Below are 25,349 nucleotides of genomic sequence, written 5' to 3'. Positions count from 1 at the left end.
TTTTGTAGCTGGCATTGTGAGGTATTTACGTGCCAGATATGCTAAACATTCATATGCCCCTGCATGCTTTGGCTACCATTCCAGAGGATATGCTTCCATGCTGATCACGCTTGTTAAAAAAAAAAGTGTTAATTAAATTTGTGACTGAACTCCTTGGGGGAGAACTGTATGTCCCCTGCTCTGCTTTACGTGCATTCTGCCATATATTTCATGTTATAGCAGTCTCGGATGATGACTCAGCACGTTATTAATTTTAAGAACACTTTCACTGCAGATTTTACAGAACACAAAGAAGGTACCAATGTGACATTTCTAAAGACAGCTACAACACTCGACCCAAGTGCCTTCCAAAATCTGAGAGGTATGAGGTGTGGAGCATGCTTTCAGAAGTCTTAAAAGAGCAACACTCTGGTGTGGAAACTACAGTACCCAAACCACCAAAAAAGAAAGCTGCTTTGGATTGTTATTGAGCAGAAACAGTCATGAGCATGGACGCATGTCCCATGGAATGGTGGCTGAAGAATGAAGAGACATATGAATCTTTAGCACATCTGGCATGTAATATCTTGTGACGCTGTCTACAACAGTGCCATGAGAACGCCTGTTCTCACTTTCAGGTGACACTGTAAACAAGAAGCGTGCAGCATTATCTCCTCCAAACATAAATAAACTTGTTTGTCTGAGTGATTGGCTGAACAAGAAGTATGACTGAGAGGACTTGCAGGCTCTAAAATTTGACATTGCTTTGTTTTTGAATGCAGGTCTTTTTTGTACATGATTCTAAATTTGTAAGTTCAACTTTCATGATAAAGAGATTGCAATACAGTACTTGTATTAGGTGAATTGAAAAATACAATTTCTTTTGTTTTTTACAATGCAAACATTTGTAATCAAAAATAAATATAAAGTGAGCACTGTACACTTTGTAGTCTGTGTTGTAATTTAAATCAATATATTTGAAAATGTAGACACCATCCAAAAATATGTAAATAAATCATATTCTATAATTATTTAACAGTGCGATTAATCATGATTAATTTTTTTAATCACGTGATTAATCGTGATAAATTTTTTAAATTGCTTCACAGCCCTACGAGCAACACTACTGGCAGGGAAAATTCCCCACTTATCCTCTCCCCATGTTGCTGAAATCAGCTCCTCTTCACTAGGGAAGAACTGGATCCACCAAACTCAGTCAATTGTACGTTTAATCAGATGACTTTCCTAGAGATATTAAACCATTAATTGTGATAATTAATAGGTTCCCCCTGCCAGCACTGTAATCCTAAACATGGGAACATACACAGCTGGAACCAAGGGTAATGTGAAAAAACAAACAACTAATCATAGGCACATCTACACGTAGTCATTTCATCTTGTAAGCCATGCCATAGGTTTGAGTGGCTTCTTCAATTTTCATGGCATACTGATGCATGCCTAATAATTTCTGTAAGCTTTTGACATGTTCAAGATTATAGTAGTCATTTGCCAGCATATACATACCAACGCTTTGCATTTTCATTTTTTTAAAGAACAAATGTATTGTACCATGTAAATATTACCATATTGCAGCTGTTAGCAGAATTGCACAATGTCAGCAGAGTTGCACATTCATTGGTTTAGCTGTCTTGCAATACTGTTTAGTTCTGAAAACTAGAAAAAAGCGCAAATCATATTTTGCATGTACACTATTCTACAGTGTAATATTATAATTTACTGCACCAATTTGTATCACCAACAAGTTTGTATAAAACAATTGTTTTTTATTGTTATTCACAATCAAGTATCAATGTGCATACATATAGATTCAAGGCTCCCCATTTGTTCGGATTTCGTTCTAATTTCAGCAGCCAGGAAATCTTGCTCTATTAAGCTTGCTATATTCAATATAAAATAGCAATAATAGGAGTTTAAACATTAAGGGGTGCTACCATGCCATGAAAACAAAAGGGGAACCTGGCATGAATCTCAGAACAACATATACTCTTCAAAAATAAATGTGTCAAATCTGATTTTTATATACTTAAAATATCTGTACATAGGTTTTCATGTGAGAGCACTAATCTGTATAAAATCCATCTCATCCCTTTTGTCCAGCCAACTAAATTTACGCTACTTTCTTAGCTTTTTCATTGCACAGTATATTCAGAGCTCTGTTTAACAATATAATTTAAGATTATTTAATTGCATCACATTGCAATGTTCAGTTTCTCACACAACAAAAGAATCACTCAGTTACCTTTTCAATGGACTATACTCTACCATTCAAGAAAACAAACTTAAAAACAATAAAGTAGCAGCATCATCATGCAAAATACCCTTGGAAACCAACGTTCAATAATCACAAAGACATTTTGTATTCACAAGCTTTTTCGTTTGAGCATTTTGAAGGATTTGGCTAGCGTTACGGAACTGCACTGCGAAGAGAGCACTGATCATTACATGGAAATTAACAGCTTTCTGAAAGGGACATGACACCGAGTTCAGGAGGAAAAAAATCACTTGGTTACTCTCAAACACCTTTATATTTCAAAATTCAGTAGCTTCTTGCTTGCTTTTTTGTTTTGTTTTATTTTAAAACCAACAGTTTATGAACCTACCAAAACTTAGCTAGCCACCTGTTTTGATTAATTTTGGCAGAATAAACCACTCATTGTAAGGCATTTCAGTCTTGGTGAACTTCTGGAGAAGACTAGCCGATAGTTTCAATTCACTAAGCTGTTTTGTACGAACTGAAGTCTGCCAACTATTTATATTCTGAACACAACTGATGTTCAAAGCAGCTGTAATGGTATTAATACAATAAAAGAGGAGGGTTAAAGAAATGTGATTTCACAAGTGTTCATGTAAAAGCATATAGGGTTTGCAACAAATTCAATGCTAAGATCAAAATAAATGGAAATCATATCATACATAAGCTATTTTAAGGGGAGCCCTTTTACATGAAGTCATCAACGATACAACAATGAACACAAAAATCTTAGATTCCTCAATAAAGCACATATAGAATTCTGTTCTGATGGCAGAGATGATGCAGCATTCACACATGTTTAACGATCTGACACTCCAACATGCAGCCACTGTGGGTGCCTTTATGAATCTTTCACATAGACTGATACCAAGTTATGGGCATTGCTGTTCTTCTGCTGTCTGAATAGCTGACCCTTTGATAATGAAAGTGAGGGCTAACGTTTTGGCAGGGTCTTGATTAGTTATGCAGGTTTTGGTTTCACAGGGTCATAACTGGCCATGTCTGCTGCCAGATAACAGCCAAAGCAGGACAAACTGGATTCCTATCATAGACCAGAATGGTGGGCTCAGTCCAGAGACCCCACCACAGTCTGACGAATCTTCCTGTTGGCAAGAAAACGAGATAGTTCAGCATTAGTTGACATTAACTCTCCAATGAAATAATCTACATTTTAGCCTGTCACTTGTTGAACTACATTGCAGGATGGATTTTGCTCTCAAATACATTGTTTTCCCTAAAATGCCATTAAAAATATTCTTGGAGGCAACAACCTGAATTTTTAAATAAAGTGTGATAGAAGGTACACCTAGAATACCCTTGTAAAAACAAAGACAAATACTCACAGATGCACTGTGTCACTCACCATAAAAAATGCAGGATGCGTGTGCATTCAGATGAGAAATAACTTGTGAAACTACTAGTGAGCCCTACATCACTCTGTTTATCTGGCCTAAAATTAACGTATTTAATTCTTTGCATTGACAATACTGTTTTTTTTTTTCAAACACCACTTTACTGCAAGGAGAGCTGGAAGAGCAGTGAAATCTTTGTGGTAAGACAAGGGAGTCTATTTAAAAAAATAGCCATTCCCAGTACTCTGTGGGCACGCCTTCAGAAGGAGTGTACTCTGTCAGACCAAATATCGCTATATTCAAGTGCTAGAACCAAATCTTGCACTGACTTACTGAATACCCTTTGAAAACTCCAAAGACTTGCTCTTCAGGTCTGGCCAAGCTAGACACCACCATTACGTTCTCCAATTCTGGGGCTGGCTAGGAGCTCTAACTAGCACCAGCTGATAATGGCCCACAAGGGCTCCTTATGCCAACCAGGGATCATAGTTCTTGGACTGCACCATCCCTCCAGCCCCTTCCTCCCCCCAGAGACGCCCCTAAATTGCCTGTGGTTTAACTGTCATGGATGAAATATTTAAAATATTTGTGGATGTGTAATCTACACACCTTCTGGGTGTGGTGTTCTGTCCCATCTAGTGGCACCAAGACCACTTAGAGAGAGAGAGAGAGAGAGAGACTGAGTCTGCTCTATAGCCTTAGCTAACAGCCAGGTGGCTTTTGGCTCATGCACTAAGCTCCAGAGGTCCCAGGTTCGATCCTGCCCACCGATGACCGGGATCTGTCAGTGTAACAGATGTCCTTAGGATCACAGCCCTAACTCCTGATTTGGCTGAGATGCACTTGATGCACTGGAGGCAGGGGGTAACTAAGGTGGCTTTATGGCACCCTTATGGTTCCTCAAGTCCCCAGGCTGATGTAATTTATGTCTGGCTACCCAGGGACCAGTAGGTGCTCCAGCCATGGCCTCCCCAGCCCCCCAATCAGTACCACCTGAGGATTTCCTCTTATGCCAGAGAGATTCTCAGGTAGCTGGGTAAGTCAGCTTACAGACCTATGCACCACCCCAGCAGGCAAAGCTTTTAGATTTTGCAGTGGTTTTATTCTGTATCAAGGTGAGAAGGAGCCATGCTCTCTTTATTCATGGTCTCTGTCTACCTTCTGAAATATCTCACCACAGATGGAATAAGTTATATCTGGCTCCTGCAAAATGAAATGCTCAGAGTATACCGATTGGAAAGCTTATTATTCAGTGTTGGAAATGCACTGAAAGCCTGATCTGTGCTGTAGAAAACAAACAAAGACACAGCCCCTGCCTCTAGATCTTAGAACTACGTTTGCTGGGCCAAACTCGCAGCTGATGTAATCTGGTTTAGCTCCATCGAAGCTACTTTGATTTAGACAACCTGAGGGTTTGGCCCATTGTATTATGTCCAGACTTATGGGGTTTGGCAACTCCAGTAACACATAACTAAAATAAACTTCAACCGATGCTTTCGTCCTAAACTTGGCTCCTCCCAAGGTTCCCTGCAAAGATTTCTCCATCCTCGACCCCAATTTTCTCTTCCCAAAGAGCCACTCGCTTATATCACGATGGAGTTAATGAGCCACACCTGTCACAGTCAGTCAGCAACTATCAGCCACCATTTCCCTGCAGGGTCCTAAGTCCTCTTACCAGTGTAGGTACCCATGAAACTAGCCACCTGTATTACAAGAACCATCAAAAGGCTTGGTTTTGAAAAATCTTTAATCTGCATATGGAGTGTTTTAGCCATTATCAACCTAAAAAGTTGATTTGCAACCACACTTGTCAGACAGATTTTAAAACCTCTCTCTGGAAAATCAAGGAGTTATTTCAGAGGAGAAGATGGGAGGTCCTGTGTTTTTTTCACTGCTCCAAGAGGTTAAACTGCCAAGACAAGGCAGGTTAGTGGAAGACCAGGGATATTTTTTTTATAAGTATTCAAGTGCTTCTAAAATAGTTACATCATTCTCTTGCAAAGAAAATGTCTCACGTTTGCTTCTGTTCTTTACCAGTAGCAGCAGACTACTCCTTTCATTTGTCAGCTTCAGTTCTAGTAGTTTGAGATTTTGTTTGTTGATTGTACCCTAGAAGTTCAAATTTCCAAAGGTTGCTGGTCAACAAATAAGTCACGAGTGTACTCTGTTGCATAAGTTTCTTCCTTAAAGTGAACACCATTAGAAAGGCCATTATCAGTGATGGTTTCTTCTGATGTGGGTTCATCAACAAACAATACTCTATAGCACATTTCTGATACTTAGTCTCGCATCACTGAAACGCTGCAAAGGAGGTATATCCCAAGAAATGGTTTACGCTATTGATAAAGATCTCAAACTTTCAAACTTAAGTACAGAATGAGGGTGTCTGCAGCTGGACATTGAAAGGAAGGGGCACAACTCACTTCTTAGATAAAGCACATATTAAAGCTAGGGGCTTAAAGCAAAACTGGGTATAATATGAAGGGGAATGTGTCAGATTTAGTGAAAATAGCATCTGGTTAGGATACTGGTGAACTAGGTGGATGTCCACCTATAGGAGTTACTCAGTATTCAGTTTTTCCTTCACCTTTGTGTTAGCGTAGATGGCTGGGAAGATCACACTGATAACTGAACCCTTTCATAGTTAGATATCCTTGACATGTTGTAGCTTTCCATTGTCTATATGAGAATCATGAATAATATGCACTATTCTGGCACATTACATTAACAGTGCTGCACCTGCCAGATTGAAAAATACGGTATTTTGACTGCATGCCACTTCCGTTTCAGATAGTCTCACTGTCTGAGAGAAGTGGAAGATGGCTCAGAAACTGTGGGGTAACAAAATCTCAGGCAGAAGAGAGTATATAAGACACCCTTACCATGCTTGGGTGAGTTCGGCAGTACAAGTCTAAAAACATATAAGATGTATCTATTTTTTAAAAAATTAGTGAGCTTTTACTCTTTTGGGTTTTGCAGGTTGTTTCTGACTTAAATCATTTGGAGTTTCTGAGCCTAAGAACCAACTCATAGCGGAGCATGTATCTTCACAGGTTTGCTCATGACAATTCCTGAAGACATCCTCTGTGGGACTCAGATAGCTTTTTCTGCCCTAATCAAAGGTGGATTATCCATGATAAGGAAGAAATCAGTGATACTGATTTAAATTATTTGTGGTTTTTTCCCCAACAGTGTGTATTGTAAATGGCAAGGTTCCTATGTGCTGTAACTGTGTAGATATGGGAAACAATCAAGGCTGACGAAAGAGAGGTGAGAGGAGGAATAAGCGAGAGACTGATTCTATTCTGATTTACACGTAAGGGGTGGCACCACTGAAACTAATGGAATCACACCAGTAAAAAAATGGTGTGAGAGCAGAATCAGACTCAGTGAAGCTGTTTTCCCTCACTCACCAACTCTGCTAAAGGAACGTAGTTGTTCTGGAATTTTCTGTGAACCTTTATCCCAAGATTCCTTGTATAAGTGCATCCATAAGATTAAAACATAATGATGAAGAATCTCTGAGTCATGGCCATCTCTGTTATTTTCCCCCAAGTATTAGTTTTAGATCAGCTGATAGCAAGCTGCTTCCATACTCCTTTTCCTGCTCCAGAACACAGCTGGATAACCTTTTCAAATCATTTAACTTCATGGAAGGCTGCCTGGAACTTCTCTTTCTTTCACAATCATTCTGTTATTTACAAACAATTTTCACACACTTCTTCCCATCTGCCAGCACTGTCAGACGCCGGACCTGTTCTTTTCCAATTCGTAACACTACTCAGTCCTGAATCAGGATGTTTTAACTGGGACATTTTTTCTCTGTTACTAATCATTTGTAGTGTGGATTTTCCCTCACCACCAAGAATCCTTTTTTGTCATTTTCTTTCCCTGCTAGGAGTGTGAGCGTTCCTGTAGTCAAAAATCACTTGTCAGTTCGCCTCGACATCAAGGGTTGAGATGAAAGAGTGGGAAGAGAGACAAATCCAAACACTATTTCCCCTAGTTAGGCAGTCCTACCACAATAACTTTACATAGGCTTATTTTCTGGCTATAGAGTAGCATCCTAATTTAGTATCTTCATGTTAGCAGTCAATGTTTTTACATAGCCACACATTTACATCAAAGTAAGTGTATCAAAATCTACTGGGGGACAGCATGAGCTGTCAAAGAAATGTGTAAATACTTGCTACCCCTTCAGAAGCACACTACAACTAAATTTAACGTCATGTTATAAAATATTATTATTATTATGATTAATTAGTTGTATTGCACTAGCACTGAGGACCTCCAGTCATGGACCAGGACCCCATTGTGTTAGGTGCTATATAAACACACAACAAAAATGAAGTTCCCTGCTCCAAAGAGCTTACAATCTTGACCTTTTAACATATATAGAAGACATTTTGAAAGCTGCATGTTGTAAGGAAAGCTCCTTGATTCAGCAAAGGACAACTGAGTTTGAGGTCCATTCTTGGTCATACGTAAACGTTGGGCTACTTTCTGCCACTAGATGGAGCCATAATTCCTATATGTACGACTTTCAGATTTCAGAGTACAAGCCGTGTTAGTCTGTATCCGCAAAAAGAACAGGAGTACTTGTGGCACCTTAGAGACTAACAAATTTATTAGAACATAAGCTTTCGTGGNAAAGGAAAACAACATGCAAGCGTCAGAGCACTCTTGTAAGATACTGAGCTCCCTCGACTCCCACCAAAGCCAGTGGGTGCTGTGAGACTGCTTAACATGTTGCAGGATTGGACTAAATTGAATTTTTCATTTGTGAAATGGGCTACCAGTGAAATGATCAACACATCAGGCATCACAAGAAAGGTCACTAATATTGCACCAAAAAAACTTTCGATGGCTAGGGTGAGTGAGGTGACACAACTGTTTTCCAAAAAAAGGCATATAGTCTACCCAAAGGACTTCTTGATCAGGACAATCTGAAAGTAAAAAGAACAGGAGTACTTGTGGCACCTTAAAGACTAACAAATTTATTAGAGCATAAGCTTTCGTGGACTACAGCCCACTTCTTCGGATGCATATAGAGTCAATATATGTTCCACTCTATATGCATCCGAAGAAGTGGGCTGTAGTCCACGAAAGCTTATGCTCTAATAAATTTGTTAGTCTTTAAGGTGCCACAAGTACTCCTGTTCTTTTTACTTTCAGATTGTCCTGATCAAGAAGTCCTTTGGGTAGACTATATGCCTTTTTTTGGAAAACAGTTGTGTCACCTCACTCACCCTAGCCATCGAAAGTTTTTTTGGTGCAATATTAGTGACCTTTCTTGTGATGCCTGATGTGTTGATCATTTCACTGGTAGCCCATTTCACAAATGAAAAATTCAATTTAGTCCAATCCTGCAACATGTTAAGCAGTCTCACAGCACCCACTGGCTTTGGTGGGAGTCGAGGGAGCTCAGTATCTTACAAGAGTGCTCTGACGCTTGCATGTTGTTTTCCTTTTTTTTTTTGTTATTGTTATTTTTTAAAAGCAACCAAGTACAAGTACATAACAGGGATAACCCCTTTTGCTGTGCCCTCCCAAAAAGAAGACAAAAAGAAAGCTATAATTCATTAACCAGATTGTCAGCTGGTGTAAATCAGTTTGGTTTCTGTGACTTTAACAGAGCTATATAGATTTACACCAGATGAGAACCTGACCCAAATTCACAGAATTATTAAGGGCTGGACTGAGGAACAAAAAGTTAACTTTCCATCTTGCCTAGTTTCCATCTACTGCTGATGTGAATCCATCTGTTGAAGTTGTGTTGTAAGGTTTTGCTTCCAGGGGAGTTTTGGAATGCCGACACTGGATTGGGCCATTGGCAATTTAATTTATGGGCAGATTCTGCTAACCTTATGGATGATTAGTACCTTAATTGATTTCAATAAAGCTACTTATAGAGGAAGGCACTACACAACGTGAATAAAGATGTCAGAATCTGGTCTTCATGTTTTACATGGGGCTGATGTTGGAGAGGAACTTTAATTCTTCCTCCCAATCTTCAACTGCACCTATTCAACTTCCTATGTTTACTAGTCATGAGACTGTTTAATACAGAGGTGGGCAAACTACGCCACATCCAGCCAGCGGGACCGTTCTGCCCAGCCCCTGAGCTCCTGGCCCGGGAGGCTAGCCCGGGTGCAATGCTCTGGGCAGCGGGGCTGTGAGCTCCTGGGGCAGCGGAGCTGCAGAGGCATGCCGCAAGCCACCGGTGCTCCAGGCAGCGTGGTAAGGGGGCAGGGAGCGGGGGAGGAGGGTTGGATAGAGGGTAGGGGAGTCCGGGGGGTGATCAGGGGCCGGGGGTGTGGATAGGGGTGAGGGCGATCAGAGGGTGGGGAACAGGGGGCTTGAATGGGGGCGGGGGTTCCGGGGGAGGTCAGGGAGAAGGGGTGGTTGGATGGGGCAGGGGTCCCGGGGCAGGGAGGCAGCCAGGAAGAAGAGGAGGGGTTGGATGGGGCGGCAGGGGGCAGTCAGGGGCGGGGTTCTGGGGATGGTCAGGGAGCGGGGTGGGGTGGGGTGGATGGAGAAGGGGTCCCAGGGGGGCAGTCAGGAATGAGAGGAGGGGTTGGATGGGGCAGCAGGGGGTAGTCAGTGTGGGAGTTCCGGGGGTGGTCAGGGAACAGGGGGGTTGAATGGGGGCGGGGGTTCCGGGGGAGGTCAGGGAGAAGGGGTGGTTGGACGGGGCAGGGGTCCCGGGGGGGGGCATCAGGGGGGGGGGAGGGGGGGGGGGGGGCAGATAGGGGGAGGGGGCCGGGCTACGCCTGGCTGGTTGGGATGGCACAGCCTCCCCTAACTGGCCCTCCATACAATTTCTGAAACCCGATAAGGCCCTCAGGCCAAAAACTTTGCCCGCCCCTGGTTTAATACATTATGTGAAGCTCAGAAAAAAACAGCTATCAAACTAAGCATGAAGTTTTTTTATTGACGTCCAAGTGATTTAGCTTTTTCCAACACTAAAGGCAGTAAAGAAGATGAACTCTTACAACTGATTTGTTTTAATTTTTTTTTTACCTAGTTATAAATATCACCCTATCACCATAACTCTATATACTTAACCTTTCAAAAAATTATCTAAAACATTGCTGAAAATATTTTTAGAACATTTAGAAACAAATTTAATGTATCTACTGTATTTTAACATTGAAACTTAATTCCCATCATATTATAATGATTCTCTTTGTTCTTTTCATTGTTCATAGCTTTACATTAATAGTCATGGTAGCATCTCCCTCTAGTGGTCTGCTGAGAAGTTATACCAATACTGCTATCTATATTCTGACACTCTTCCACTGTACGAGGAACATGCTTTATGATATTACTCAGATCATCGGTTCTTTGGTATATTAGCAATAATGGGAGCTCAGAGTTTCCAAACTAATAAACATAATATGGAGACAAAGATTGAGCTTTCTTTATGAACCCTGATGTCTCCATACACTAGTGTTCTAAACTCATAGTGCTGAATCTTGTGTTCTGAAACATATATCAATATTTTTATTAGAAGCAAAAGTTCACTTGTATCTTTACTAGCCAATGACACTGTGTTTTGCTGGATATTAGGTTAAAAAAAGTAAAAAAAATTTTTTTATTCCTAATAACAAGCAATGAGTGTTATTATTTTGATCATCAACCTCTGTATGGACTTGGCGACACTGTGAACTTCTCCTAATGTTCTCCACAGCAATGATTTTGGCAAACCCTAAAGACAGCATTCAGTTATGCTGTGCCATGTATAGTTTTAGATTTGCAGGAACTGTAGTCTCTTCCAACTACTTTGTACCTCTGCTTATTTTTATGCAGAAAGTTTGTCCTAGATGTCTTCCTCATTTTCATCTTTACCAGGAGCATAGGAAGCAATAAACATTTTGAAGGGCTAGCACGGAAGGTAATGACAGCGATATGCAAGAAGCTCAAATATTGCAGCTCTACAAAGCGAGCAGGTTCCTGACTCTATGGGGGCGATCCTCACAGTTCTATTAATTCTGATTTACAAGGCTCTGGGCAAGGCTTTTTAATTTTTAATTTTTCCTTAAATTGCTACAGGAATTTGTTCCAGATTGCTGTTTTGGGGACCCATTTCATTTCATTTTCTTTCGTGGGCTTAGTTAGTAAAAAAGATTGTTACTCTTTTATGCAAAGAACAAAAACAAAACAAAACAAAAATTAGAGAAAGTAACTGACCATCCACACCATATGAAAACTTGCAGAAAAATGAAGGTAGGAGCGGACATCATGGCAGAGGCACGACTCGTTGTGCATATAGGCTGATCCTATTAATAACAGGCAAAGTAGCAAGTAGAGGAAAGGAAAGAAAACACAGAAAAAAAAGACATACAAGATGAGATTTCATGCAGTTTGCTGGCAGTTAGCAGAGTTAATGTGAAAGCATCCACTCAAGAGCAAATAAACTTAACCAAAATATTCCACTGTTACAGAGAACACATGACTTACACACCAATTAGCACATCAAGCTAGTAAGCAAGAGTTGTACTTTCACACACAATAACACCTGGATTGTCATCTGTTGGAAAAGTTCATACGATTAGGACTGTTTTTCAGTCCCTGTGGAAGCCAATTGTTTTGCATTTGCTGATCAAAAAGAAAGTTTTTTTTTAACATAATATTTTGTTTGTGAACACAAGAGGGTTTGAAAGAAAATCCATTCACCCCCAAGGCTTAGGCTTGTGTAAGCATCATGAACATCTGAGACATTACGTCTCCTTGGATTTAGCTATATCAAGACTCAGCACACTGTAACAACAGGATCAAACAGTGGCACTGGCAATTGCTTTTACAAAACCATTTGTCTGGTCCTCTTCGTTGAAAATAAGCCCTCTAGATTTCTGGCTACTAAATAAAGGAAGGACAGGTTTAGGAATATAGACAGGTATTCAACATGAAACAATGAATAGTTCCTAAAAAAGTAAAAATTTACTACTAAATTGCCTTCTGCAAATTCTGCAAACCCTTCATAGCTATTAACTCATTTGGTATAAAAGCAGCTTCTAAAAAAAATTAAATCTACAGTTTTGGGGTCAAATGCTTCAAAATGCCAAGTACCCTCAATACCCACTGTCTTCACTGAAGGCTGGAGAGCTCTCTTGACCTTGCAAGATTGGGCCCTGAGAGAAGACAGCATTATGGATAAGGAGTAACCACTGCGATTTGCATTTTTAGATAACACACAGTTCAACAACCTATCAGTTAAGATTTGACATAACATTTTCGATTGCTTTTCTCTATTTCATACAGTATTTAAAAATGAAAGCGAAAAGGCTAACAAATTATCCCTCTATTTTTTCTTCACTTCAGAATGGATTTGTATTCCTAAGAGGCATGACATCCTGAAATAGAATGCTTTAAGGTCCAGATTTTTACAGGCATTTAGGTGTCTAGCTGCCTTTAAAAATCTGGCCCTAAGTATCTTTTCAGTGTTCAGAAATACCAATGAACAAAGCTTATAGATTAGAGAAATAACCAGGATAACCATCTGAGTGCTTCCCAGAGCCATGGGGGAATTGTCTTTGGCACCATCATGTGCAGAGCTCTAGATTTCTTGACTTATTACTACTGCCAGGAATCATGTGTGAAAGTGCGGTGTTTACAAGAAAGGCAGATAAGAAAGCAGCTATTAATTTTATGATAATCATGGAACATTTGAAATAAAGTGACTATGGTTCAGAGTGAACAGTATGTTTAATGAGAGATAGGTTACATAATCAGATGTCAGGTACACTAAAACATAGGGTTTATTGTTGTTCTGAAACATCTCCTATAACTGCTTTTACATGGAAAGACACTATCTCAGAATCTTAATGCCTTAAGAGTTCAACCTTACCGCATTATCGTTATCAAAGCAGACATCAGGCCCCTTTCGGTATCTGGGCTGCTTCACCATTTCACAAGGATTTGGCCCTTCATCTGATCTTTGGCTAAGGAATGTAACATTCTTTTCCTGTGTACAACACATTAGCAGCAGCAGCAACATTTATTTTTTATTTTTACTATCACAAGCAGTTTAAGTGGTGTCAAATACTTATGGCCTTGTTCGTGACACATACTTTGCCAGCCATGGCTTTGTGATGATGTTGGTTGCATCACATTAACCGCCCACTGTTACTGTTCCCTATTAAAGAACATGGAATTAATAGAAAAATGTGCTTTGTTTTGACTTGAGCAAGACTTTTGATACTGTCTCACATGACCTTCTCATAAACAAACTAGGGAAATGCAACCTAGATGGAGCTACTATAAGGTGGGTGCATAACTGGCTAGAAAACCGTTCCCAGAGAGAAGTTATCAGTGATTCACAGTCAAGGGCATAGCGAGGGGGGTCCCACAGGGATCAGTCCTGGGTCTGGTTCTGTTCAATAGCTTTGTCAATAATTTTGATAATGGCATAGAGAGTACACTTATGAAGTTTGTGGATGATACCAAACAGGGAGGGATTGCAAGGAGGATTAGATTAAAATTCAAAATGAGCTGGGCAAACTGGAGAAATGATCTGAAGTAAATAGGATGAAATTCAATAAGGACAAATGCAAAGTACTCCACTTATGAAGGAACAATCAGTTGCATACATTCAAAATGGGAAATGACTATCTAGGAAGGAGCACTGTGGAATGGGATATGGGGGTCAGAGTGGATCACAAGGTAAATATGAGTGAACAGTGTAACACCGTTGCCAAAAAAAAATAAAAATAAAGAAACATCATTCGGGGATGTATTAGCAGGAGTGTTGTTAAGCAAGGCACAAGAAGGAATTATTACACTCTACTCTGTACTGATTAGGCCTCAACTGGAGTATTGTGTCCAGTTCTGGGTGCCACATTTCAGAAAAGATGTGGACAAATTAGAGAAAGTCCAGAAAAGAACAACAAAAATGATTAAAGGTCTAGAAAATATGACCTCTGATGGAAGATTGAAAAAACTGGGTTTGTTTAGTCTGGAGAAGAGAATACCGTCAGAGGACATGATAATTTTCAAATAAATAAAAGGCTGTTATAAGGAGGAGGGAGAAAATAGGACAAGAAGCAATGGGTTTAAATTGCAGCAAAGGAGGTTTAGGTTGGACATTAGGAAAAACTTCCTAACTGTCAGGGTGTTTAAGCACTGGAATAAATTGCCTCGGGAGGTTGTGGAATCTCCATCATTGGAGATTTTTAAGAGCAGGTTAGACAAACACCTGTCAGGGATGGTCTAGATAATACTTAGTCCTGCCATGAGTGCACGGGACTGGATTAGATGACCTCTTGAGGTCTCTTCCAGTCCCATGATTCTATGACTTATAGGATAACCTTCCAGTGCTTCTAACCAAGATAATAAAGATACACACCGCAAGACTGTGTATGGGGAAAAAAAGCCAATCTAAAACCAGAATGCTTTACTACAACGATAGGAGGGGTTCTCCTATCACTATAGTTAATCCTTCTTTCCAAAAGGTGGTAGCTAGGTCAACAGAAGAATTCTTGTCTATGCAGCAGCTTAGGTTGGCTTAACTATGTCTCAGAGGTGTGGATTTTCAGATCCCTGAGAGATGTAGCTACGGCAATGTAAATTTTCAGTGTAAACCAGCCCACAGTAAGGGACAAAGATTTTCTTTGGGTTTCAGCTTTAGAGTGCAAGGGAAAACAGATGAAATGGCATACTCAGGGTCACTCGTCAGATCAATGGCAGAAACAAGAATAGGACCCAGGTCTCCTGAAACCTGGGTAGTGCCCCATCCACTGAGTCATTCTGCCTCATAGAGACTAGGACAATTCTATGCTCTGATGCAAGCACCCTGGACACACCATGGAACTGGATTGTAAGTTTAATATTTCACTTTTGCAACTGTCCCAATGCAAGACAAGGCACAATCCAGTTTACTGTATTCAGGATGCAAGATGGCATGGGATTTGGTCTTAAACCTAAAATGTTAAAAAATAAATAAATGAAAAGACAACATACGGTCAATTTCTTCCCTAATTTATGTCTTAGCAGTATCCACCCACCCACTGATGCCATGGTGGTTTATATGTGATGAGATTTATGTCATGGGAGAAAGGAGAGTAAGAAACAGGGATGATAACTTAAAAGGCCATCAACATGAGCATATCCCTACCAGACAGCAGGAAGCGGAACCTAATAAACACCTATAGATGAATAGAACTCAAAGGTCATCCCTCCCATCTCTGTGCTGTCATGCTACATCTGCATTTCACAATGGGCCCTGGTTATGAAAAAGAAAGCTTGGCTTACTGCAGCTCAGGTGAATAATACATATAGCAATTCATTTAGTGAAAAATTAGCCCAGCCAGCTGGTCAAGGTTTCATCTACTGCCCCTAGCCCTGTGAAGTAAAATGCACCATGGGAAAGTTGCACCGTTTCTTATTAAACTTGCTTTATTTTGTAGCAGGCCCTATACATAACCTGTAGACAGCACCTGTAGTTAATCAAACTGACATGGAGCCAAGCCGGTCAGAGTAGCAGCCTACATTTACCTGGTGCTACAGTGCCAGTGATGCTGCTTCCACTGATGTAACCTCCCTTTCATCTGAAGTGCAGGCAGAATTCCAGTGTCGTAATTAATGTGATATTTAATGTATCATTTTTGCCGAGGGATTTCCACCATCTTCACCATAAGCAGCTTTATCATCAGGTACAGGAGTAGCAATGCTTTTATAGGGATTTGCAAATCTCTCCTCATGGACCTCCTTGCATGTCAGGAATATGTATTTCTGGCAGCAATATTTTTCTACTGTCTGGATTAATCGGTCAGATTCTGGCTCCTTGCCTCAACACCCGAACGCCACTTCAGTGTGCATAAGGGCCAAAAAGAGTGCAAGGAGAATTCCCCTGGCACGGTATATGCTGTCCTATGCTGCTCCTGTCGCTATTGCATATGGGATGTGTTTACCAGGGATGGAGATGAGAAGGAGTAGCTATAGTCCTGAGCAGCCCATAGACAACAGGGGGAAAGCTGCCATAATTTAGAATAGTGCGCTGGAGGCTAGAGGGAACTTGTGCAAAGTGCTCTATATTAGAGCCTGCATGGGCCTATTTTTTAAGTCTCATTCCCATCCCATCCCGCAATACCCATTCCCAGCCGCTCCTCCATTGTTTCTTTCATTTTTATCCTGCTCCCACCTGGAAAAAGCCACAGATCCTGAAAATCCCACAAGAGAGACAGATTCCCCCATGTTACTAACAAAACAAAACAAAAACCAACCAAACAAAAAGACGGTTGGTTAGTATATTTTATGTATATATATATATATAAACGAAATTCAGACAGCTTTTCCAATGAGAAGAATAAATCAAATATCGCTTAAACCATATAAAATACTTTAACTCCTGTTATCATAGATATCAAATCTCTTTCTATCCCTCGCTTAAATTTAAGTATTAAAGGCTTTATTTAAAAAAAAGAAAAAAGAAAAACTTGCTTTACATTGCTGAAATTCTATTTATGACACACCAACGAGAGATTTGGTGTTTTCCACAAATTACCGCAGCCTAGGTTTTTTGCCCACCCAATCCCGCAACGAAGTACATTTTACCCGCTATTATGGCAGCTGGTCCTGTGGGAGCCGTGGGATCCCAGTCCCGTTGCAGGACTCTGCTCTATACTCTGCTTGTATTCCCTGCTCTGTGCCTCCTGCAGTCTATGAAGAAGCCCCCTGGGTGTCAAACACAGGAACTGTGGCCTCCAGGGCCAGAACAGCTCCAGCCCCAGCAGAATGATCTACAGGCAACAGGTGCTCTTGCACCCTACAGTATGTCAGCCACATTAGACAGATGATTGGTGAAGCCTGGTCCCATTACCCCTGCCTTGGGCTGTGCCTTCCGGCTTGTGCGTCTCAGCAGAGGCATTTCTCTTTACCCTGTCAGCTCTACTCAGAATGGCTGCAGACTCCAGAGCACCCAATACATGTGAACAGGCACTTTTCACTTCTTACTCTCTCCCCTTGGTGAGGGGAGAGAAACTAGTATGTGATTCATGCTTAATGAATCAGGTAGCATGCAACTGTTAAGCTCTGGCCTCTCCCCTTCTATTTCTTCAGGTCGGTCACCAAGTGGTGTGACAAACTGAGGGGCTTGGGATGCACCTTTTGGTCCTCTGCAGAAAGGCTGCTTCCTACAAGTTGCACCAATAGCAGGATACTATGACAACAGGCCATTATATACTTCAGTGATGGCTGCCCTGACCGACTGACGAGTCAATCCAGTGCACGGGCTTCAGAAGATTTTGCCTGGTAACACAGTCTGGGAACAGGTATTAAGACCAGCATATCAAATATATGCACATAAAAATTCTTAACACTTTGAAATCATTCCTATTTAGTCCATGCTATGTTTGTTGTATATAAAATGCATCTGATAATCATCTGCTGACTCAGATACCACAGTGATGTGTGTCACAGAAATGTATATAAATAGGCATATTTCTCCAAATCCTGTTCTAATATTTGGTCAACAAACATCAGTTTATGCTACTAGAAGTTCTGACTTTAAAGGATACCCGGCTTTTCTGCTTGCATCAATGGCTTTGGGTCACAAGAGCGGCACATCCGTTGGCTGTCACTAATTATAAATACTAGATTGGTGTGTGAAAGCTTTTCTGCATGATAAAGTCTGAAAAAGAAACACAACTCTAGTTAAAAAAAGCAACAATATATCTTCAGGGGCTTGTCACATTCACTAATGATACCACAGGTAACAACTTTATAGATTGAACTAGACTGCTATACAAGGGACAGCTGGTCTTTTTTAAGAATAGCAAGGACCATTCAAGGGGAAATTTTGTAATCTTTATTGACAGGAGTGTTGTTCTACATTAGAGCAGATGCTGTGATTAAAAAATGGAAAAAGGGCACAGGGTGACCTTATACACTAAGCAGCAAGTTGCATGCTGCTAAATCAGTAACTCCACTTAGTAGTGAAACCAGTTCAGCTACAATTTCTCTACTGCCAATGTGGTGTGAAAAGAAAAGCCACTCTAAACAGGATAGGAAATGAGGGTTTAATATGAGTAGTGAGAATACTGACATCTTTAGAAATCCAAATGAGCCTTTTCAGTTAGAATATAATGTATTTGAGTACATCACATCTCTATTTGATACCGTGTTTCTTAGACACTATAGTTAAGAGAATTTATGCACTTGGCTTATTTTCAGGTGTTTATACTGTATACTTCGACAGCTAGATGGAGGGATAGATAGGTGTAAATAAGCATCCAAGTGAGTGGAGAAATAATGTAAAACTCAGCGACAAAGAGAATATTTTCTAATTGCTGAAGAAAAGCTTTTATGTTGTTCTGAATTTAGAGAGCTATTTATTTGTAACTGGCTTCCTGACACACTTTTGCGCCCATCTAACAAAAACAGGCAAAACGTATCCTTTGGTGTAAGTGGATAAAACTTCATTGACCTCAGTGGAGTTTATCCCAATGGCTAAATTTGAACCAACAACTCCTTCAGGTCATCTGTAATTTTACAAATGACTCATCCACACTAGTTGACCATTTTAGGGGCCCAAACATATCTTCTGATTAAATCAGTGAAAGAGAATCTCTGAGGATGGCTCCGTTTCTGTCCATAGTAGCACCATTCTACCCTTTATGGAATTCAGTATTTGACCCTGTGCTGTGATTGTGTCCAATTCCCTGTGTGTACGTTGCTGGACTGAAATACCCTATGAAACATTTTCCAGGTGTTCAAGGCTTGGCTGTTTATAGCAGTTCTGTTGTCTCCAACACTTTCAGAAATTGCTAATAACTGTCAGCCCTTGTTTCTGTAGGCTCTGGCATGAGGCACAGTATTGTGTGTAAGGTTATTATACTCCAGGGGAAGGGTGAGCAGAGACTACATGTGGGCAAATATAAAGAGAAGCAGTAAGCATAAAAGCATGCTTACTTTTTGGCATGGAGTGGAGGAACCAAGGCTTGACACACTTGCACATCCACTCCAATATTCAAGAGTACCAGATTAAAAAACAGAACAAAGTGGCATGGAGGAGACGAGGGTTTAAATACAATTCTCATCATCCTAATGAGGTGCTTAGCTCTATGTTTCCCACTCTGACTTCTCTCTCTTGCTATTGCATAGCCAGAAACGTTCTCTTTAATACAGGATCAGGTACTCTGTGCTGGTGATCATTTCTTACCTTGTACACTTACATCACTTGTGCCATATCTGTGCTGTGCTATAACACACCCTAAATGTCCTCTTTTTTATCCATTTGTAGCTTAATGTTTGTTTAAGGATTTTAAACTGAATTATCACAAATCTTGTCTATACGGAGATCTTCAAATGGCTTCTTTTTTTTTGAACAGGTTAATTATATGGTAATTTTTATAATCTTTCACTTTAGAAAATCTGTCAATCTAATAATTTAGGATAGAAGAAATTTTTGAGTCTCCCAAACTATATCAAGATTGTAACATCTTTAATGAAAGCAGCAGCAGTGTTACTGGACAACTCAAGGCAAAATATCAAGAAGCTGATCAACATTTTAACATTATCTGCATTTAAATTGATAATGGGATGCACAAACAAACCCCTCTGTTCTAAATATCTTTGATAGAACTCAAGAATTTCAATTAATAAATTAGAAAAAAATACAGTGAAAAAAATTAGGAATAAAATGTATTAAACACCAATTATCCTACTAAAATATATGTGGAGACAGTCCCATACAACAGAAAAACACAACTTGTGGTAAAATAATTCTGTGCACTATTATTGCTGTTTCAATCTGTACTAATACACACATATACATTCTGTCATGTATGTACTACACTACACATATGTATGTAGATCTTTATCTTTCTTAGATAAATTTGATAAGGTTATGACACAGTATAGTTTATCCTTCAGACAGTAAAGTAATTACCTACTTCTAAGATTAATATGCACAAAAAAGACTCCTCTTTACATTTTGTATTCAAAGTTGAAAATTTACCTGGAACAGTTTATACAGTCTACAATCCCACTGAAGGATTTATCATCATTTTCAAAGAAATACTGAGTTTGCTCAGTAATGCAGCTCTGTTTGGATAGGATAGTAGCGTAATCCTCATCATCTGCTTCCGCTGAGGAGAAAGAAAAAACAGAAACATTTTCAACTTATATAGTAGAATGAGCAGAATTTGGCTGGCACCTGGATTCTTATCTTCTAGTTCATTCAAAGTTGACCCTTTAACAAACCTGAGTCTTGACTTACCTGCCTCAAGGAAACGTGGAAAAGTCAGGCCCAAAAACAGCTGTTGCAAGATAGACCTGAGCACAGAAAAATAATTTTGTAGTGAAATAGTTATTTACCTCTCCTTTAAACATAGCTTTGCTAATATGGGAGCCCTGATTGTTTGCAGGAGACCCTAAATACCACTGGGATAAAAATAATGGTTAATAACAACAGCAACAACATAGCTTAATTGCACTTATACCAACTAATATGAATATGTTTCTTTAATATCTTACATTTTGTCAGTCACCCTCTTCTTCCCCTTCAGCTTTTGTCCCACATTATCTTTTTACTTGACAATCAATATTGAGTGCCCCTTTAACCCATAATTCAGCTAGCAGAGATGCTGAAGAGCAGTTTAACTGTCATCCTTTAAGATCTCCACAGAATGTTAAACAGGAATCCTGAGATATCTCTCACATTTAAACCAATTAGGATGCCTTAAATGACAATAGTCATACATAGCTCAAGGGGCTTCCGGTACTTTCCACTGATTAAGCCTCACAAGCCTCCTGTGAGGCAGATAAATGCTGGAGTATTCTAACCATTTCATATAAAAGTCATCTCTGTGCTGGCAACTTGTATTTCTATCTCCACTTCTGCACTTCAGCCTATCCCTGTCATTTCTTCCTCAATGCTGCGAAAAAATTAAGCTTACCTCGGATAACGCTAAGCTCTTATTTTTCTGCCCACATCACTCCTATTTCAATTATTGGAACCTCCTCCTCTCTGGTTCGTCTGTCATCCACAATGCCCAACCCCTCATACCATAACCACTACAATTAGATTCCTTCCATCATCACTCCCTCTCTTTGAATCCCTCCCCCAGCTCCTTCTTCATTAACTTTAAACTTCTTGCCCTCACCTTCCCAGGCCTTACTTCTGCCATCAGATCTGTCCTAGTCTATTATTGTGGCACCCTACTCCCCCATATATTCTACTACTCATAAATGCCTGTCTTGATGAACCTTTAATCTGCTTCCTCCACAGCCTCATATATTTTTTAATAAAATATATCTGCCAGTTATTTCTGTGGCTAGGGCTCTGCAATACTGCATCAAACACTGGGTTTGTTTACATAACATCAGGACTGGGATTGCTGCATGGGCCATCTGCTTGTCAGTAAGGATGAAGAGAAACCTCATGTCATTCAACAGTGACTCTGCTGGCTGACCCAGAAGGAAGTCCCCATCAAGCCCTTTTTAGCTTGAAAGAAAGTGATCATGGAATTCACTGAGGATGAGAGAGAGAGGAAGCCTGAAAAAATGGGGAAGAGCCTCAAAGTTTCCCAGAGTGCAGAGGACAGAAGATATTTACTTAACTGATTCCTTATGCTCCCCAAAAAAGCTTTGAAAATTGTCACTCACTATCCTATTCCAAATTTTTGCCCGAAACGTAACAGTTATCCTTAACCCAGCTTCTCCTATTTCTCTGCATTTGCTTTCACTAGCTGCCTTGCTGAAATGCACTCTGATCGGCCCTTTCTATTCCACTTCCCTAATGGCCTCTCAGCCTGCTTGTGGCCTAGATTCCATTTCAAAAATTTCCAATGAAAGCACTTTCTTGTGGCGCTTTCAACTGAAACTCTGTGGAAAACAAGACCCAAGTCTAAATTGAGTCCAGATCTCTGAGTTTGATTTGAACACTGATAACCCACATTTCTCTGTTTGACTAGAGCTTAGGTTTCATTCCTGGATCATTTCCCATCTCTGGTTTTGAGGTTCATTTTTGTTCCAGAAAACAAAGATCTTAACTGTTCCTGTTAACTAAATGTAACCAATAATAAAAACAAATATCTAAAGTCTTCATAGTGCCATCTGTGAGATAACTGCTCTCTCTATATTTGCTCAGCTGTGATATATTGCAATGCTTACCTCCAAATAGTGTAAATTACCTACTATTGTGCTATAGAATATGCACCACAAAACTTTATCATGAAGGACAGATAATCTCAGAGGGTAAAATTCACACCAGTGCAGAAGGCCTGCCTGACGCCGACCATATCACTTAAGTCCAAATTAAATTTTCGCTGCATGGTTTTGGTATCACAGGGGTGCTTAATCTGTAGAGGGCTGAATTTAATTATATATGCATTATGAAACTAGCAAAACAATTTTTGTGGCTATTGCTAATTACTGCACGGATTTAATTCCAAAATGAGACAACTCTGTGGTGTGGAGTTTTAGATCAGTTTCTATATTTATTCGGTATTGTGTTTAGCTAAAGATAGTAACCATTAAAACAGTTAAGAGGTGAAATCCTGACGCCACTGAAGTCAATCCCAAAATTCTCATTGAGTTCAAGAGAACCAGGATTTCATCCAATAGGTCTAAAAGTTAAAATTGACTGCCATTTCCTCTTCCCTGTTCTGTGACAGTCTCTAAGGTATATGTTGCTGGAACATTACCCAAAGTTCTTTTTGTTCTTGCAGAGGAAGTATAGTTTTGTTGTTTAAATTGAGCAAAGGAAGAAAAATGGAAACAAGCTGTTATACTATATTGTTTTATATATGGCTTCTTCCGTGAACCAGTATCACTAGTTTATAGTATCTTTGATAAAAAGACAATGAACAAAACCAACTGATTCTTTCAATGAGCAACTTTCAGTGAATTACACTACCAAACAATGCATTTTAATGGCATCTGGTGTTCTGAAATAGGACTTGCTTATGTTTTCCAATAGATGCCCTTATGTGCCTAACAAAACGATTCATTGACACCTCAAAAACTGACTCTTTCTCAACCTACTTGCTTAATAATGCACTTGAAAAAGAACAATATAGTGAGTTATGAATCGAACAAGTCCCTCTGAAAGCTGCATGTCAGCAACCTAGATTAAAGATGATTCAACCCAAACCAACTCCTACACCTACGCATGCTCAATGTAGATTGAGAACAGAGAATTACAACGTCTGGGAAGTCTCATTTTGATTTAAGATCAATAAAATTAAGTTTCCAAGGAGTCTGGGGAGGTTACTAAAAATGTTCACTGTCTGAGGCTGCAGAAGTAGTAAGACTCCAGAACAGCTCCTAGGAACTGAAGAGTCTGCTATTATCATACATAGACACTATAGAAAGAAGAAACTAATTGTTACCAAATACATTTTCTTTTTGCTGAACTCTTAGTTATGACTTTGGTATAAACATTACCAGAATTTTTGAACTTACCAAGCGGCTGCAGAGGCCCACCATCCGACATGCAAAATTTCCGCTACTGTAGGCTACAAGATGAAGTATAAAGATTGCACCATTAGTACAAGTATCTGCACACAGGTAAGGGGAATGCTGATAACTTGGCAAGCGGATACTAACTACGTATGCAGAACGAAGACCAGCTCCTTGCTTTGGTTCTTCTTCAGGATCACACACAGACTGATAGTCGTACGACTTGTTAAAGGCGTATAAGGACATGTTAATGAGGTTTCGCATCAGGTCAGGGTCAATCTCACCAAAGAATCGTCCAATCTGGAGCAGAAAATTGTAAAAAAGATGAGTTTAAACACTTCTAAGCTGATGTCACGTGATAAATGATATACATAAAATTTACATATTCTGATCAATGATGCTGAATTCAAAGACGGTATAAATCCTATAACTCTTACTATAGGATAATGGTGATAAATTACAAACGTCTTTCATTTTATGTTCATTTTGCATTTACTTTACATTCTCTAAAATAATAAATTGTTTTCCAGACCTACTCAGGCAAAACTCTAAATGACTTCAGGGGAAGTTTGGCCTGATTTATAGCTGAATGATTTGGTTCATTGTTATTATTATAAAACCCATAAGGGACTCATTTTTCACACAGGCATCAACCTGACTATTTCCATATCTACTCTGAGTGTTTAGTTTTTTTCCTTATGAATAAATGACTGCACATGCAATATTTTAGGTGCAAACTCCAAGGCCATTTTTAAATGTTCGACTCTTGATGTGATTAGATGGTAGTTTGCGTTTCCCCCTAATGTTTGTACTCATTCAATCAACAGTTACCAAAATCTGTTCACATGCTATCTCAGTATTTCCTATATGGTGCTTACCTCATTTTTTCTAGGTGGAAAAAGGTGGAAACAACCAAAAAGATGCTTCTGTGGCATATTGACAACTTTACCATATAATTCCTGAATTAGGAATTCAGGAAAAGTAGGCTGCTGCACCCCACCACATGGGGAGCCACCATCTTCTCCAGAGATCAAAATTTCCCATGCTCTGGCTTTCCAGCTGAACTGGGATCTTACCTTCCATTACATAACTGACTATAGTTGTGTTACATCAAACAACAGCTATTGCTCTGCAACGTTGCACTGTGATGTCATAACACCAAGACACAATGATGGTGATGATAATACGTTGCAGTCTCATGAAATGGATTCTTGATGTAATAATTCTTCAGTGTAACAATTAGATTTGATAGAAAATGTTTCATAGGAACTTTTTTTTTTTTGATGAAAAATGGCTTTTTGATTAAATGGACATTTTCCACAACTGAAAACCAAAATATTTTT

At 39.7% G+C, this 25,349-nt stretch overlaps 1 protein-coding gene across 5 annotated transcripts in view; it reads right to left on the bottom strand.

Annotated features, from left to right (window-relative positions):
- Window positions 1–1,742: 1,742 nt before the first annotated feature.
- CACNA2D1 (calcium voltage-gated channel auxiliary subunit alpha2delta 1) overlaps window positions 1,743–25,349 on the bottom strand; it is a 676,857-nt gene continuing 653,250 nt past the window's right edge. For 3 of the 5 annotated variants that reach the window (XM_034765627.1, XM_034765601.1, XM_034765610.1), the window contains 7 exons: window positions 24,154–24,306; window positions 24,010–24,062; window positions 20,822–20,877; window positions 20,561–20,690; window positions 18,120–18,232; window positions 13,454–13,536; window positions 1,743–3,354 (listed from right to left, as the gene is read on the bottom strand). In XM_034765627.1, coding sequence (XP_034621518.1) covers window positions 3,238–3,354; window positions 13,454–13,536; window positions 18,120–18,232; window positions 20,561–20,690; window positions 20,822–20,877; window positions 24,010–24,062; window positions 24,154–24,306 — 705 coding nt within the window. In that variant the 3' untranslated portion in view covers window positions 1,743–3,237. Of the gene's footprint in view, window positions 3,355–11,796; window positions 11,886–13,453; window positions 13,537–18,119; window positions 18,233–20,560; window positions 20,691–20,821; window positions 20,878–24,009; window positions 24,063–24,153; window positions 24,307–25,349 lie in introns of all 5 variants that reach the window. The other 2 variants (XM_034765592.1, XM_034765617.1) reach the window with 1 other exon arrangement.

Source organism: Trachemys scripta, chromosome 1 (genome assembly GCF_013100865.1).
Source record: "Trachemys scripta elegans isolate TJP31775 chromosome 1, CAS_Tse_1.0, whole genome shotgun sequence".
Taxonomy (NCBI): domain Eukaryota; kingdom Metazoa; phylum Chordata; order Testudines; family Emydidae; genus Trachemys; species Trachemys scripta.
This window is presented reverse-complemented; position numbering and strand designations above follow the sequence as displayed.